Raw genomic sequence first — 16,376 nt, forward strand, 5'->3', positions numbered from 1 at the left:
CAATGAGGTGTAACAGCACACCCCACTCCAATTTACCTAGCTTCATATACGCATATACTTTCAGTTGACGTATTTAAATTGATTATGTGACAATGGCCAAAAACCTGTTCATGAATGTGCAGATATGCTTTGAAAGATCTATTTTTCTCCTTGGAAATACAAATGACATGTATTTTAGAGCAGTACCTTTCTTGCCACCAGTAATTTGTAACAGATGTAGAATCAGAATTGAGGCTGCATGGCTGCCTGAATGTACAGCAGCTTCCACAGTTTGTCACCGCCGAGAAAGAACACAACATAACACAAAATCAGTCATCGATACCCAAAATAACCCTGAAATCTGTTTGGTTTTTGGAAAGGAGATACAGAGTGTTCCTGGCGGTGAAGAAAGGAAACGTAGAGTTCGGGAAAGAAGATCCGCAGCGAGCGAACAGTAGAAAAGTTCCCTTCCTTATAAAATATTAAGTTGGCACATCTTGTTTTTTTTCTTTAAGGAAAATAACCACATGAATTATGGAGGAGTTATCAGATAAATATCAGAGAGCACCACAGAAGAAATGATGGCTCGGGGCGACGAACTACAGAGGAAGAGGGATGGAGTGAAGATCTGAGAAAAAATAAGTGAGCAGGTGGGAGAGAGTGGCGCAGTGGTGAGGAAATTGAATGGAATCCCTCCAATCGTGTCATTCTCCGCTCCCAGTCCTTGAAAAATTGAGAAGTTATTTAGCAGTCTGTGTTGATCACATGCGTAGAGCACAATGACATGTATCAGAGACAGGAGATCAACCATGCTCTCTAATCTTTTCCCTTGAGTATGCCCTTGAAATTCATGGGAATTATGGAAAAGAGAGTGTCAGTGTGCTGTACTACACTGATTCTCAACCTTTTTCACATCAAGGACCCCTAATTCAGTCCACATTAGAGCCACAGTAGGACCCCCATTTGATGAGATTTTGTCTCTCGGACCCAAATCTGAGAATATTTTTAATGTCAGATATGATTTTGTCCAGAATTCCATGACTATCTGTATTGTAGGTAGAGAGATAACAGTGAAGCTATGATCAAAACAGTCATTCTTCTACATTCTCTAATTGTTTTAACTTCTTGTAAATGAAATAATACTGAAGTTTAACAATTTATCAAATTTGCTGGGGACCCCCAGGAACCCCCTCAAGGACCCCTGGTGGTCTCCGGACCCCACGTTGAGAACCACTGCTGTACTAAAAATGACTTTAAAGTTTATCCAAAGTCCAGGTAAATAGATTACGCGTAGCCAAGTGATAATGTGCTCAAGTATTGTATTATTATAAAGTTAATTTTTGTATATATAAACACTGACCATAAATTTGACCTATGACCCCTAGAATGCAGTTACTGCACTTTGCCTTTGCACCACCTGATGCAACTGTATGGATTATGCAAAGGCGAAGTGCAGTAACTACCAATATCTGTGTATTTGTACAATGTTTTTGTTGTTTATCTGTTTCATGGAAATGTTTTGAAAGCAATTTCAGCAGTATTCAATGGTTTCACTTATTAATTCATATATAATATAACATTTTTAAGCGTACAGCTGAAATAATCCAGGTATTGCTTCGCCGATACGAAACAGCTAGTTCATTAACAAGATATAGGGTGGATGTGGGGGAAGAGTGGGGCAGGTGCTGGTTAATATAAAATATCAATAATATAATATATTTCCATTTTATTCAGAATATAAAAGAAAATATAACATAATGGTCACATACATTCAGAAATGCTGTCTATCTGTAAAATGAATCAATGAAGCAATCAGGTTTTCAATCAGAATATAATTGTTGAATAAAAACAAATATACTACATTAGTATTAGTACTAAGGTCAGACTACTATGTGAACTATACATGGAAGTATGAACTAACTGTATACCTTGTTTTTCATACTTTTTTATGACTTCGTTATAACTGCCTCACAGTCCATGAACTGTGGATGAGTGGATGCAACATGGCAGCACAGTGGAAGGACAGTGAAAGCTCCAGTGGACCTCCAGCGTTCAGGATGAAATTAAACAGCAAGCGCTTTGCAAATGCTACAAGCTCATTTCTCAGGTCAGGTGTTAACAGGCTGTGACAACCGCACTGCAGAAACAAACTGGTGTTTTTACCCGGTCCAACCAACCAATCAGAAATCAGGACAATTTGAAATTGTTGATGCCCCTACAGCAGCGGTTCTCAACGTGGGGTCCAGGGACCACCAGGGGTCCTTGAGGGGGTTCCAGGGGGTCCGCAGCAAATTGATGAATTGTTAAACTTCGGCATTATTTCATTTACAAGAAGTTAACACAAGTAGAGAATGTAGAAGAATGACTGTTTTGATCTAGTTTCTCTGTTATCTCTCTACCTACAATACAGATAGTTATGGAATTCTGGACAAAATCATATCTGACAATAAAAATATTCTCAGATTTGGGTCCGAGAGACAAAATCTCATCAAATGGGGGTCCGTGGCTCTAATGTGGACTAAATTAGAGGTCCTTGATATGAAAAACGCACAGAACACAACCAACCATTGGGTAGGCAGAGCTAAAATTTGGGTGGGCAGTGAGAGAGGAGAAACAAGAAGAGAGGTGAAGGAAGGACAGGACCAGAGGATCAGGTGTATGTGTGTGTGTGTGTGTGTGTGTGTGTGTGTGTGTGTGTGTGGAGAGCATGTGATGCATCACCTGTGAATCAGTAAAGAAACCCACACACCAAGAGAGCCGCATTTAAACTCTTGTATTCAAACACATTACAGAGCATCAGATTAACAAAGTCATTGTATCTACAGGGAAAACTTAGGACACGGGCTACATTTGTCTTCGGCAGTTCAAGCTACATTGTAGAACATAAAAACGAAGCTTAAGGTATAAACACAGCAGAATCTTCTAAGGCGAGCCATACTATTTTTCTGCAGCTTGGTAGCGGGGCCACTGGCTCCAAAACGAGAATATTCTTCTTAATGAGCTCCAGATTGTACCGATACTGATGAAAAGCCCCTTAACATGACAAAAAGAATTGAACATTCAATTGAATATGATTTATGTGAACCTCGGTACACATCATAAAGATATTAAAATGAGAAAAGATGAAAGTCATACAGCCGATTTACAGAGAGCCTGTAAGAGCCTTGTAATAGCACTGAGCGCAGAGTTAACAGTCGGGTCATTAGATGAGGCGCCGTGCCGCTGTAAATCCCGGGGTGTGTGTGCGTTAGTGTGTGTGAAGAGTGTGAGAACAAACAATCAAGAGGAAGATTACTCGCTCACTCGGTCACCCACACTCTCGGTCACACATGCGCACACACTTACGGCACAAATGCGCATAATGGAATGTGTGCACACGCTCGCACACACACACACACACACACACTAATGGATGCTTAATGCAGGCGCAAACAGATTACACATTAGTGTTTAAGCTTATGAGTATTCTCACAATATGGGCATAATGTCAAAACGATGCATTTTAGCTTCTCACAAGTACATTAGATATATTTTAAAGCATTGTGTGGCAGGTGTTCAAAGGGCTGCTGTCACACAATTAGTCCAACACCATTACATGTCAGTCTGATGAAATGCTTGTGTGTGTGTGTGTGTGTGTGTGTGTGTGTGTGTGTGTGTGTGTGTGTGTGACTCCATGAGTTTCAGATAGCAACTCCGTGTAACATCACAGGTAACCAAGGAAACGCAAATGGGGGGCGAAACTGCACTTCCCGTCTGCAATTCTGCCACAAGGGGAGACGGAAAAAGATGAAAACAAAAATGTATACATCCTCCATACAGGCAGCGTCACTTTGTATTCAAGTACAGCCCCCGTCTAATTATACTGTTCTGCAACAAAACCCCCAAATCTTGCCTTCGCGTTTGACTATTAGGCGCTAGAGCGATGCATTCCCACCGCTCATCTCTTATGTTTATCTTCTCTTCTTTTTATAAATCAAAACTAATGCTAATGTATGCAAAGTGAGTCACCCATGCAATCCCTCCGCAGTTCAGGGTCGGTGTGGTTTGCCAGGCGAGCTGAATCCCCCCCCCCCACCGGCCCTGGTGTGAGGGACTTAAACAGCTGGCGGCAAATCTTATCTCATCTCTGTGAGTTTGCCGTGTCAAACCTTAGGGATTTCGGCAGCATCCCCGACACTCGAGCCGCGGCTCACGCTGAGACGCGCATCTCACACAGTGCGTTCAAACAGATTTTCACGCGGACACACTTTGATGACGGAGCCGTGCGCGTGGCCGAAGCAAAAATGATCCAGCGGTGCATTGCAGCATCCCTTGGAACAGGATCTGCCGGTACAGTAAGCCTCTATAATTGAGGTTTGGAGGGATCAGGATTGGGAGGACGGGCCGGGTCACTGCTGGACGGGGAACACATATTTAGACATACTAGCGGGGAATCGGACAGGGGGCTCAGAGGCTCTGATCCAACGTGTTTTGTCCTTCCAGCTTTTCTATACAAAAGTGCAAAGGATGAACGCCTGGCAGCTACATCTGTTGGTGTTTTCTGGTCTGGTCTTTGTGTTTGATGGTCATTATTTGATGTTATCCTTTATCTTTCTAGAAACTTGGCACTATCCCTTCTGGCTCTTCTCTCATCATGCTGCTATTACATGAACACAAAACCTCAACCAAAGAGACATTATTAAACATAATGATGAATCGGCTTCGAGTTTAGCATTAATAAATAAACAACCTCATCTGCTGAAATGTGTGAAATAGGTTTCACAATCAGTCGTCTGTGGTGAGAGCCACAGTGTACAAAACTCTTAATAACTGTATTTTAAATCGTGTTCACCGTGCCATACAGGCAGTAGTCAGTGTAACGGGGTTCATCATGATGACAGGTAATTCGATATGTGTGGGACGGCAGAGCAGGAAGCCATTTTCCAGCCAGAGGCCGGATTCAATCAGCAGCACAGCCTGAGACCAGTCAGTGAGCTGATTGCGATCGTCTCTCTCCTGCATGCACCGCTGCGACGGCCATCAGAGAGGATGTTACACACACACACACACACACACACATGCTTGCCCTAACACATGCATATTCATTATGCACAGTGACATAAGCGTGCTCCTACACACACATGTACACACACACACACGCATACACACACACGCATAGAGCTAATTAGCTGATGGTAATTTTATATGCGAGGGAAATGAACCACACCACTAATACGGAAACCAAAAAGTTTGCAATTCCAAGCAACACAAGCAAATGGCAAATCAAGCTTACATCATAAACTGTGTGCGCTACTCATTTACAAAACTAGCGAACCTTTATTTATTAACAGCGTGAAAAAGAATCATTTCGACCTCACAATCATACGTCAATATATGTTTATATATGTTTTTTTCTTTCCATGTCATCGCTTTCACATATTGTCCCCTAAAGCTTTGATGTTGAGCTCCAAGAGGTTCTACTGACACTGATGATGCCACACCAGAGACAGTGTTGGGCTTACAGGCTGAAGAGTGTGCTGGCCCTTCCACAAGTTAATTTTTCAAGCTCTAAGGAGGTGATGTCTAAGGTTTTAAAGGTGTGTCTTTTACGTAATCTCGAGGGAATGTTCTATTTCGCCAGTATGTCTTTGACCATGCTACCTGGTCCCTGTATATGGGTCGGTTATAGACCTTATTACCTTGCCCCCAGCCCTCCGCCTGCAAAATCCTGCCAGGGACAGCCTTATGTCCAGCCCGCCGTCCATCTGCCGCTAAAGCCCTCGGGAGACCTCCGTCGGGGTCTCGGACAGCTGCGGGAATGCAGCTCGCCAATAAGTTACAGACTGTCAGCCTTGCTTGGGAAGCCAAGCCAGATCAGTCCCGGCACTCCTGCTGGAGAGTGGCCACATACTGGGAAACAGCGGCAGTGGAAGGTGAACTGGTAGTCCTGGCTAACGAGTGAGAGCATCGCTAGTGCTGATGTGTAAGATGAGTGCGACATGGACCCAGCACCGCTCCATAGCGACGGTGTTTCCGAGGACCCTCCATAGCAACAGAGCTCACACACACACCTATATCTGTAGGCTTTCCAAGTCTTCCCAAGTCCACGTCTCTACTCCCATTTCTACTAGCTCTTCTGTCGTTCTCTCTGTGTCCATTAGCGGTGTTAACGTACAGGATTTTGCTCTTCACGTTACGGACTAGGAGCTACATCATCCTAGAAACCTCTGCATCCCCTCCTGTCCCTGGCCAGTCAGCCAGAGTGAAATGAGCTGTTCCTACTCTGGCAGCAAATTTATGGAAATGAAGTTAAGTCGAAGTCATATTGGACTTATTTTGCTCTGCTCTAATAGATAGTTCAGACAGTTCTAGCCGTGCGTGTCTTTTACAGCTAATGGCTATACACACTCTTCCAGCTGTCAGCCACTCGCAAAGCCAATCGCCTCTCATCTCGCCACTTTTCAGCAAAGTGTTTGGTACTACCTCAGTCCTAGACGTGTCTTTTAGCTGCGCACCGCCGTGCCGGTCTCCGGTCGGGGCGAGGGCACGCACACAGAGCCCATCCTGTTGAGGGAGGTGGCTTTAGTCATGCCCTCGCTGCCCACGGTGGACAGGGGGAAGCTCTCGTAGCTCTCCGGCGGCCCGGCGCCGCACTGGCAGCGCTGCAGCGTGGACTTCAGCTCCCTCTGGAAGTTGCTGTTGAGGAAGCCGTACACCACGGGGTTGATGCAGGTGGAGGCCATCGCCGTCAGGTGGCAGGCGGAGAAGACGGCGTCGTGCTGGCAGGCGGGCAGGGCCTGGTGGTGCCAGTCGAACAGCGTGTTGAAGACGTTGAGCGGCAGCCAGCACACAGCGAAGGCCGCCACGATGGCCGCCAGCATGGTGTTGATCCTCTGGGCTCCCCGGGTCTTCCTGCTGCGCTCCACCATGTCCCTGCACAACACAGCAGCGCTCTCACCGTCACAATCTGCCAGGAAATATCACACTAACCCTAAGGCAGCATCTCATGAGACGATTTACAATAGATTTGGACAATATTGCCTTCAGCTTGCATGGTGATGCGGGCTCAAAATGTCGCCTGTGCATCATGGCTTTTATAACATACTGTCACACAGTGGGTGGCAGTAGCAACGTAGAATATGTGAGAATATAATTTGAGAAAATGACAAAGCGCGGCTGAGTGACCTGCGTCGTCTCAGGCGGAGGAAGATCCGGAGGTAGCAGAGGAGCACCAGCAGCAGAGGCAGGCAGTACTGGAAGAGCAGCAGGGAGGTCGTATAGGCGAGGCGATGCTTCTCTGACGGCCACAGCTCCATACAGATCAAATGGTCCCTAGGATGAGAGAGAGAGAGGGAGAGAGAGAGAGAGAGAGAGAGAGAGAGAGAGAGAGGAAAGGAGAGTGGGCTGTAAATAGAGAGAATAAGATAAATCTCTGAGCTAAGTGCTTTAATTTCACCCACACCAACTAGAACAACGTGACTTGAGATGGTGCCATTGAGTCTTGACTTTGTTAAAGTCTCTACCAGACTGCCAGTACTTCTAATGTGCTTTGAAAAGTTCCTCACATGTACATAAAACGTTGCTTGGTTGGTTGTAAGAATGTATTTTCTGTGTTTTCCTCTCTCTCTGGCCAGCCCGTGCCTCACCAGTGCTGGGGGCTTGAGGAAAGTTGTGCATACGCTTTTGGGTGATTATTTTTTGCATATATCAGTGTTTTGTATGTCCATGGAGGAAGGCATTGTGTCAGAAACAGATTTAGATAGATAGATAGATAGATAGATAGATAGATGTTAAGAAGTTCATACTCTGAATGTAGAATACAAGAGGGGTCAGATACTATTTTCTGTGCCTGTCTAATTAAAGCCATCTAATTAAAAATGGCTTGAATTGATGGGTGTTGCCAAAACTCCATAAACGTCAGTACTGTTTATGCAATGCAAGCCATTTGTGAGCTAAGCTGTAATGACAATTTCCCAAACCATGCAGTGATACCATTTTTTATGATGCTCTCCCAATCGGTCTGATAAAATATCAATATAAACTTTTGCTCCATACCAGTGTCTATGTAAAAGATGCAGCCTAGAGAAAAAGCTTTCACCCTGAACTCTCTACCTCAGTGAGTTGACAATGGCAATGTGAATGGCACATTGTCTGTATTTACAGGATGTGGATAGCCACAGGTCTGCATTCATCCAGAGGGAGAGAAAAAGGAAGAAATAGACAGAGAGGCAAGCCAAATAGATAGAGGATTAAAAGGCATGTGCATGAATTGCAGATGCATTCATAAACGCGCGCATGCACCCACCCACATACACACCCACACACACACACACACACACACCTGTATCCCAGAGATTATCCCTCACCTGAAGGGGTTGGCAGGCAGGCTGATGTTCTGGAAGGGGACGTTAGTGAGGATGCTGAAGGAGAGGAAGGGCAGGGAGATGAAGCAGGCCACCAGCCAAGTCAACCCCACGGCCAGGTAGGAGTGGCCGGCGGCGGGGGACCAGCCGGTGGGGTGGAGGATCAACTGATGGCGCTCCAGAGCGATCAGCACCAAGGAGAAGATAGACACCGTCACTGACATGCATTGAACAAAGGGAGTCACCTGGCAGAAACAGAGAGAGGGAGAGATACGTAACTGCTGGATTTGCCATCACTTTACACACCTTCAAAGCATTAAACATTCATATTTGTGTGTGTGTGTGTGTGTGTGTGTGTGTCCAGTCCACTGACCTTGCACAGGGCTTCTCCCAGCACCCAGTGGTCCATCAGTGTGTATATAGCCGTAACAGGCAGACACACCACACACATGAGGATGTCAGAGCAAGACAGGTTGGCGATCAGGATATTGGTGACATTGCGCAGCTCTTGTTGCCGAGCGATGATGAACACCAGGCCGGCGTTGCCTAGCAACCCGATCGCTATGACAGTACTGTACGCCACGATCAAGAAAGTGGCTCCGCCCACCGAGGGCGGGCACTTGGTGCTCTCCGCCCAATCGGAGGCCTCCCAGCCAGCGAGGATGCTGCTGTTATTGGACATGGCAGGGAGAGGAGAGGGAAGATGAAGAAAGGGAAGGGGTGATGGTGGGTCAGGGGTCAAGACTTCTCTTCCCCCCAAAGATCAAAGTTTCCAGCTGGATCAGAGTCGAGTTGGTAGGTTGTTGAGGGAGATGTGGGAGTGTGACTGAGGAGAAGAGCGGTTCAAATATAAAGGTTTTCCTCTATTTCCTCCACATTTGGCCTTCCAGTGGATCAGCTCAGTATCAGCCGCTCCCTGTGAAGGAGACAAAACATAACAAGACTGAGAGTTATGAAAGACAGACAGGGAGGTGAAGGACTCTCACTGGAGGAGCAGAGAAACAGAGGTGAAGAAGATGATAAAAACAGAGGTGAGGCTATGTAGGGGAATTATAAAAAAAAATAGAAGAGGGATATATAGGGATATATTTCTCTCTCCCACTCTCCTTACTCTCCTTCTCTTTCTCTGTGACTTTCATTTGTGTATATATCTGTCCATGCCCCCGATTTACTTCACTTCTTTTTCCTCCCTTTCTCCATCTGCGTTGTTTTATTTCCTATTTCTGCTCATCTTCCTCTGCAATCAGAGAGACGGAGAGCGAGAGGGAGGAGAGGTATCCAATCACACCACCCTGCACAGCCCCACCCCACGAGCCACACACACTCATAAACACACACCACCCCTGGGTTAATGGCCTGATTATACAGCCCCCTTCACCAGGGACAGAATCAACGTTAGTGGATCCTATGATGAGATTAAGCAAAAGAGACAAATAGCCTATCAACTGTATGTGTGTGTGTGTGTGTGTGTGTGTGTGTTTCCTGTGTCCACCTGCTTATAAAAAAACAGCACAGGAGGAGTGTAGGGTTTTCAATAGAATGTCGTTTCAATAAACCGTCCCTAAGAGGCCATTTATTTCAGTGCTATGGAGCATTCACATGTGTGGTGAATAGACAGCAAACGGATCAAGCAGATAAAAAGTGGTCCCAGGCTGAAGGCAGGAAAACCTAAAGCCCCTGGTCTGGCTGCAAAACCAGTACACTAAAAACTAGGCTTGGGCGATATCCCAAATTTTATATTGCGATACTTTCCCGCCAAAATATCACGATATACGATATTTCCGGAGAGAAATATCATAATGAAACATTGCGATATTTCTCAGGGAAAATACTGTATATCACGATATTCCCGAAACATCGCGATATTTCTCTGCGAAAATACCGTATATCGTGATATTTTGGCGGGGAAATATCACGATATTCCCGAAACATTGCGATATTTCTCCAAGGCACATACAGTATTGACAGTTAACACACTAATACACTAATACACTTTGCAAAATGTGACCCATGTACATGGCACTTGCATCACTCCACAAACACACATACACACACACACACACACACAGCACACTCCCCTGTTTCTCACACGTCAGAGCACACACAAATAGATATGACAAGTGCTAACAAAAGCGATTAACATATGCACACACACTTTGTCCCTCTCCCCTTCCACTCTTGGATCTCTTTCCCTCTCTCTCTCTCTTCCCTTCTCTCCCTCACACTCGTCCGCTCTGTGCTTTCTCCCCGAGGCAAAGTGACTTTCGACTTGAAGTGGACCGCTTCATTCAGATGCATCTTATTAACAGCCGGCCTCTCCTGCATATCGCTCCGTCTTATCCAACTGGCACAATACGCATCCCCCGGATCACAACATGCGTCAAACTCTCACATTAGCATATACTGTACATCCATGCACATGGATGCAAACAGTTGACAGCCGCCCATTCGCTCTCTGTCTCTCCCACTCTGAATCTTTCCCTCCTCTGACAGTCTTTACGGGCCCTGAGGGACCCGGCTGCCAAAGAATGAGACAGACTCACAGGTGTTATTGCACATCCACACTGACTCACTTGCACCATCCACCCGCTTATTATAACACTTATCAAAAGCTCGCTCTTTCTCTCACACACACAAACGCAGGCATACACACAACATTTCTCCATTTTTTTCCCGCTTCTCATGGCGTTTACCAGTCTCACAGGTGTTAAAATGCAGCCCGAAAACACAGCCGGTGACATTCATTACCGTGATTCTCGGTCTCGGCCTATGAAGAAGCCTTCGGAGGTAACCTCTTCTGTCACCTCCTGGTTCTGACTCATGCTATGCAGGAGCTATGTGACGACAGAGAAGGCATGGCTATGCTGACCTCTCTCATTCCCTAAGGCATTATTACAGTTAAGAGAATCCTGCAGCTGGAAAGACAAGCATCTGTCCTACTACTCATCTCCTTTTCAGAATCCAGCCTGTAACTCATCTCAGTCACTTCCACAAGTCCAACAGTTAGACGCTGTTGCATGTGCAGCACGTCTTCTGAACCCTTCTTTTTTGATAAACTGCTCAAATTACTTTCTGGTAGCATTTGAGAGAAGGATGATGAGTTCAAACCACTACCTTCATACCAGCTTAAAGAAGTACATACTTCATCTAAATGTAAATAAAGACTGGCCCTGCCACAGAAAACTAAATCATGAGGTTGGAAATATTTTTCATCTATTTTGCAATTCATTTGAATAACTATGGACATAAGCATTGATAGTAGACATCATTTTTACAGACATTTTAAAGGGATTTTAACAGCTGAATTTTTTAATGGCTTTCTATTTAGAAGACATTTTAAAGGTTCCTGTTTGCATTGGCATCCAAGGGGTTAAGGATGAAATTAGTTAATCAAATTGACAATATTAAAGTGGATCACTCTTTCTCAGTCAGCCTACTACACAATACTGACGTACTGATGAATGCCAGGTTGGAAGATAGTATTTTGACTGTGGAGCTGTTGACAAACACACAAGAAACATAATTAATTAATTAATTAATTAATTAAATGTTCCCGTGAATGGAAAGGAAATCACTTTCATTCTGTAGTTGACTTTTCTAACCGCTCCCATGCACCCTCCAGCATCAATCCAACATATTAACTCCAAAAAGTAATCGCACATTCTGTTGTGCTCCAAAGCTGTCAAAATGTATTCATTTGGAACTCCGTCTGGGTTTTATGCAAAATACTCCAGCATCCACTTTTATCAGAGTTAATTTATTTGACAGCATCAAATTCAAAACAACACATAAATGCAGTATGTAAAAGTATTCAGCCTCTTCATTTCAAATTGCCACACTGACAAAACTTGATCTTTTGACTTCGTCTTTAGATTGTATTTGGGAGTTTTGAGCAATGTTCAAAAAATGTTTTCAATCCTGCCATTCTTGTTAACAAGCCTAATATCACATCTATTTAATACATCTTAATGGGATGCAGGGTGTATGGTGGTCTGGCTTCAACATGGTGCAATGGATCTGCACTAAAAGACAAGATGCTGAATTTTGTTGTTTGGCTTATAAGTCCTCATGGCTGCTACCATCTGACCTACGAGTCTTTTGGGCAATAATAAGATCCATCTGGTTACACCTTTGAGATGGAGGATTAGTCAAAGATTAGATTGGATTATTCAAATTAATAAAAATGTAAATCTCCATACGCATTACTAGAATTGGAAGAGCTTGAATGCAGATGTGAGACTGTAATTTAAAGACATAGGCTGCATTATTAGATCATCTTAAATACAAATGTTCAATATAGTCTAATCTTACATTTTGTTTTCATTTTGTTGGAGTTGGGCCAGTAGTTAGGATCCTAGCCAGCAGGGTGCATGAAAAAGAGTCTCTCTCCACCTGCTGCTTCCTCTTCTGGGATTGATAAATGTATCAAGTGTCTCAGAGTTTCAAACCATAATGCCTTCCTGGAAATTGCTTGAGTGATGCAAATTTGGTCCTTGGATGGAGTTTAGAGCTTGTTACGTCCGTTGTGAGAATTTGTCTTTATGTGTTACATGGCATGGTAAGGATTTGTGTTCAAAACATGATATCTACTTGAATAGCAACAGGTAGGCTATGCATAACAGTAAAGTCAATGTGATCCCTAAGTGGTCAAGTGTGTGTAAGCAAAACATAATATCTACTTGGATAGCATGAAATATGCATAACAGTTGAATAATTTTCCTCCATGTAAGTGGTCACAGTTGCAGACAAAAAATGTAGCAATTTATGTATTCTTTTATCGCCATAAGATCTCTGTAAATGTCCTAACAGAACATCAGAGTATATGGACTGAAAAGGCGTCTTTTGCAATAATAAAAAAAAATGTTTCCTGTCATTAAGCTTCTCTCTCTGATCAATTACAAATAAATATGTCACTAAAAAAAATCACCAGCAATGGGACATAATACACAACAAATTGAAAGAAACTCTTACATACATACATTATTTCTCTCAACCATAAAAAATAAGTTTACACTGCATAGACATTTATATATCTACATGGCAAAGTAGCACCCAACATCAATGAATCATGGCCAAATCTCCTCTTGCCTCAATTTCTGGTTGATATTTTCTTCTTTTATATCTTTAATCAGATGCTGTGGTCCACTTCAGTACTTGGCACAGTGTCAAATACAAGTTTTCCTTGCGGAGTTCAGTTCCTGCGATTTCACAGAAAAAAATAAATCATAACTCTCCTGATGCTTAATGTGATAATCAAGACTGTTCCACTTTTCGGTGACTTTTTCTGCTCCAATTTCTCTGTTGTCTCCCACAGTAAAATTACACAGCAAAAAAGATACTGAGAGCGCTCTGTATTTTCCTATTATGTGATGAGAAACTGGACTCAAATGCCATCCATAAATGAAACACATATTCCATACTGTATTCAGTTTTTCTTATTGAGAGTTCATCCTACAACATCAAGTCACTTTATGTTGCAGGGACTAATCTTAGGACTTAGTCTTGGCTGTGTTACTGTAAGAAAGACAGAATTAAAACAGTTTTGAAAGAAAAATATTGTTCAAAATCCCTAACTACAACATGAATAGTAAGCTTGAATTTTACAAACGCTTTACAGCAGAGGTGTGACCAAGTCAACTTTGCTCGAGTCCCAAGTCAGTCTCAAGTCTTGAGGCACAAGTCTCAAGTCAAGTCCCAGGTCTAAATGTAGATTAGCAAGTCAAGTCCAAATCAAGTCCATGTCATTAATGTCAAGTCTCAAGTCTAAATGTAGAACAGCAAATCAAGTCAGAACAAATCAAGAGTCCAGAATCAATTTAATATCTTAAAGAAAACTAAATATCTAGGACTTTTCAATGCAATATAGTTTTAATAGGATAAAAACTTGGTAAGAGCATCATGAGTTTGATTTCTAGAATCAGTTTAAACTTCAATAAATTCAATCATTCCATACAAATTCAGAAAATCATTACCGTAAGTTCATCATTCAGTATGTCTAAAATCCAGCCTGGGTCCAGCCTGTAAAAGTGGTATCAGCTCGTTAACTAATGATTTAAGTTGTTCAAGTTTTTGCCATTGAGACATTTTTCCTACAAAAGTGTCTCAATGGCATCAACACACCATTTGATGCTTTGCAAGTAGTAGATGGTGTCATTGATATGAACATTTATAGCCTACATAATGAATAGAGACTAAGACGAGGGCTACAGTATGTGATAATGTTCACGTAAATGTGACCTTAAGTCAAACTTCCTATAGACACTTATATTTACCTGTTCCTACTACTTCTTCATTGCTGTAGATCTCTAATGTTTCTGTCTCTAAAGAGTCTCTCTCTTCTTCAGGCTCTTTCCAAAAACCAAAGATTTGCCATCTTGTATGAAACAGCTTCAGTATTTAAACTTCTCACTCAGGCTGACTCGTTGCCATAACAACAAAGTTCTTGACTCAAGATTAGCCAGGGGGAAGGTGGCGAACTTTCCTACCTCAAAATAAGACAGTCGTACTATTTAAGTAACAGACAGTCTTAATTGGCCTAGACCAACCTGAGAATCTAAGACCAGTCTAAGGCTTAGACTAGTCTTAAACTAGCTTTATGCAACTGGCCCCAGGTAGTAGTGCTATTTAATCTATTGTGGATTAAACTAAAGCATGGTCTTATTAAGGAGTCCTCCATCTTTGCCTCATTGCAGGACGGGAAATGTTGAAAAGACTAGTCGCTGAGGGTGAAACGATCCTTCAGGTCCACTGTCTGTTAGGATTTGAAGTCTTATAGTGTCTCTCCAGCTTGACGGGGAGAATAACTTGACACAGTGAATATGAGGCCTGAAGGGATGAAAGAGTCGCTCTGGCAAAAAATAGAAAGAAAGGACGAATGCAAGGTCGAAACAGCATGGAGAACAGCAAAATCTATGTGTGTGTGCATCCGCGCTTGTCACATTCATTCAGATGGCATATTCACACTTGTTCCTCTGATTGAATTTGACTGTCTGTCGCTTTCAGTCGCACTGGACAGACCGCGATGTTCCTGAATTTGAGACACGGTAACACTTTTATATATACAGTAGATATATATATACATATATGTGTGTCAATGTCTACACTTAACGACTGCATGACGAATGTGAAATTAAATAATATGGTTGGAAAATGGCAATCACAGTGAAGCATGGCTTTTTCACAGTCCTTGAATTCCCTGCTGCCTATCTGCCCACAGCATGGCAAGTGCACATTGTTTGTGCCCTGCACAACGCTATAGATCTGCACCTGAAGGTCTTTTGAAGAAGAATTGAACCAGATTTGCATATCAGCATGTCTAGTGTTTGCTGATACAGTAGAGCCTTATTAACAGGTTATTAGCTTTATGGGGTTACAGTAGATTATTTCAAATTTCAGGCCTGATTGTGAGAAGGATGCATCTTTACACATGGATGACGATCTGTAGACTTCCTGCTTACAGTAATACAGGTGGAAACGTGGTGAAGCGCTGTATCACAGGGGTGTGAGGTTCTTTCATAGTCCTGATGTTAAATTCGGCAGATCAATCAATCAATCAATCAATCAATCAATCAATCAATCAATCAAATCCACAATGACAAAACCAATGTCTGCTATTACACCATGTAAAAAAGCATGGAGGAATGTAGAATCTTACAGTTTCTGCTGCTACACACTCTCTCTCGCTCTCCCTCTTTCTCTGCCTCTTTCTCTCTCCCCCTAAGTCTCTCTCTCTCTCTCTCCCTCTTTCTCTCCCCCCTCTGTCTCCCTATCTCTCTCTCTCCTCCCTCTGTCTCCCTCTCTCTCACCTCCCCTCTCTCTCTCCCCCTCTGTCTCCCTATCTCTCTCCCGTCTCTCTCTCTCTCTCCCTCTGTCTCCCTATCTCTCTCTCTCCCCCTCTGTCTCCCTCTCCTCCCCTCTCTCTCTCTCTCCCCCTCTGTCTCCCTATCTCTCTCCCGTCTCTCTCTTTCTCTCCCCCCTCTGTCTCCCTATCTCTCTCTCTCCCCCTCTGTCTCCCTCTCTCCCCCTCTGTCTCCCTATCTCTCTCCCGTCTCCCTC

General features: G+C 43.4%; 1 protein-coding gene across 1 annotated transcript; it reads right to left on the reverse strand.

Moving 5' to 3' along the window:
• Window positions 1-6,461: 6,461 nt before the first annotated feature.
• Window positions 6,462-9,003, reverse strand: npy8ar (neuropeptide Y receptor Y8a). Its single transcript, XM_071900738.2, has 4 exons — window positions 8,695-9,003; window positions 8,325-8,566; window positions 7,144-7,290; window positions 6,462-6,891 (listed from the first exon to the last, which is right to left on the reverse strand). The coding sequence occupies exons 1-4, from the start codon at window positions 9,001-9,003 to the stop codon at window positions 6,462-6,464; spliced, it is 1,128 nt and encodes a 375-aa protein (XP_071756839.2).
• Between the last annotated feature and the right edge of the window lie 7,373 nt (window positions 9,004-16,376).

Source organism: Centroberyx gerrardi, chromosome 2 (assembly GCF_048128805.1).
Source record: "Centroberyx gerrardi isolate f3 chromosome 2, fCenGer3.hap1.cur.20231027, whole genome shotgun sequence".
Lineage (NCBI taxonomy): Eukaryota > Metazoa > Chordata > Actinopteri > Beryciformes > Berycidae > Centroberyx > Centroberyx gerrardi.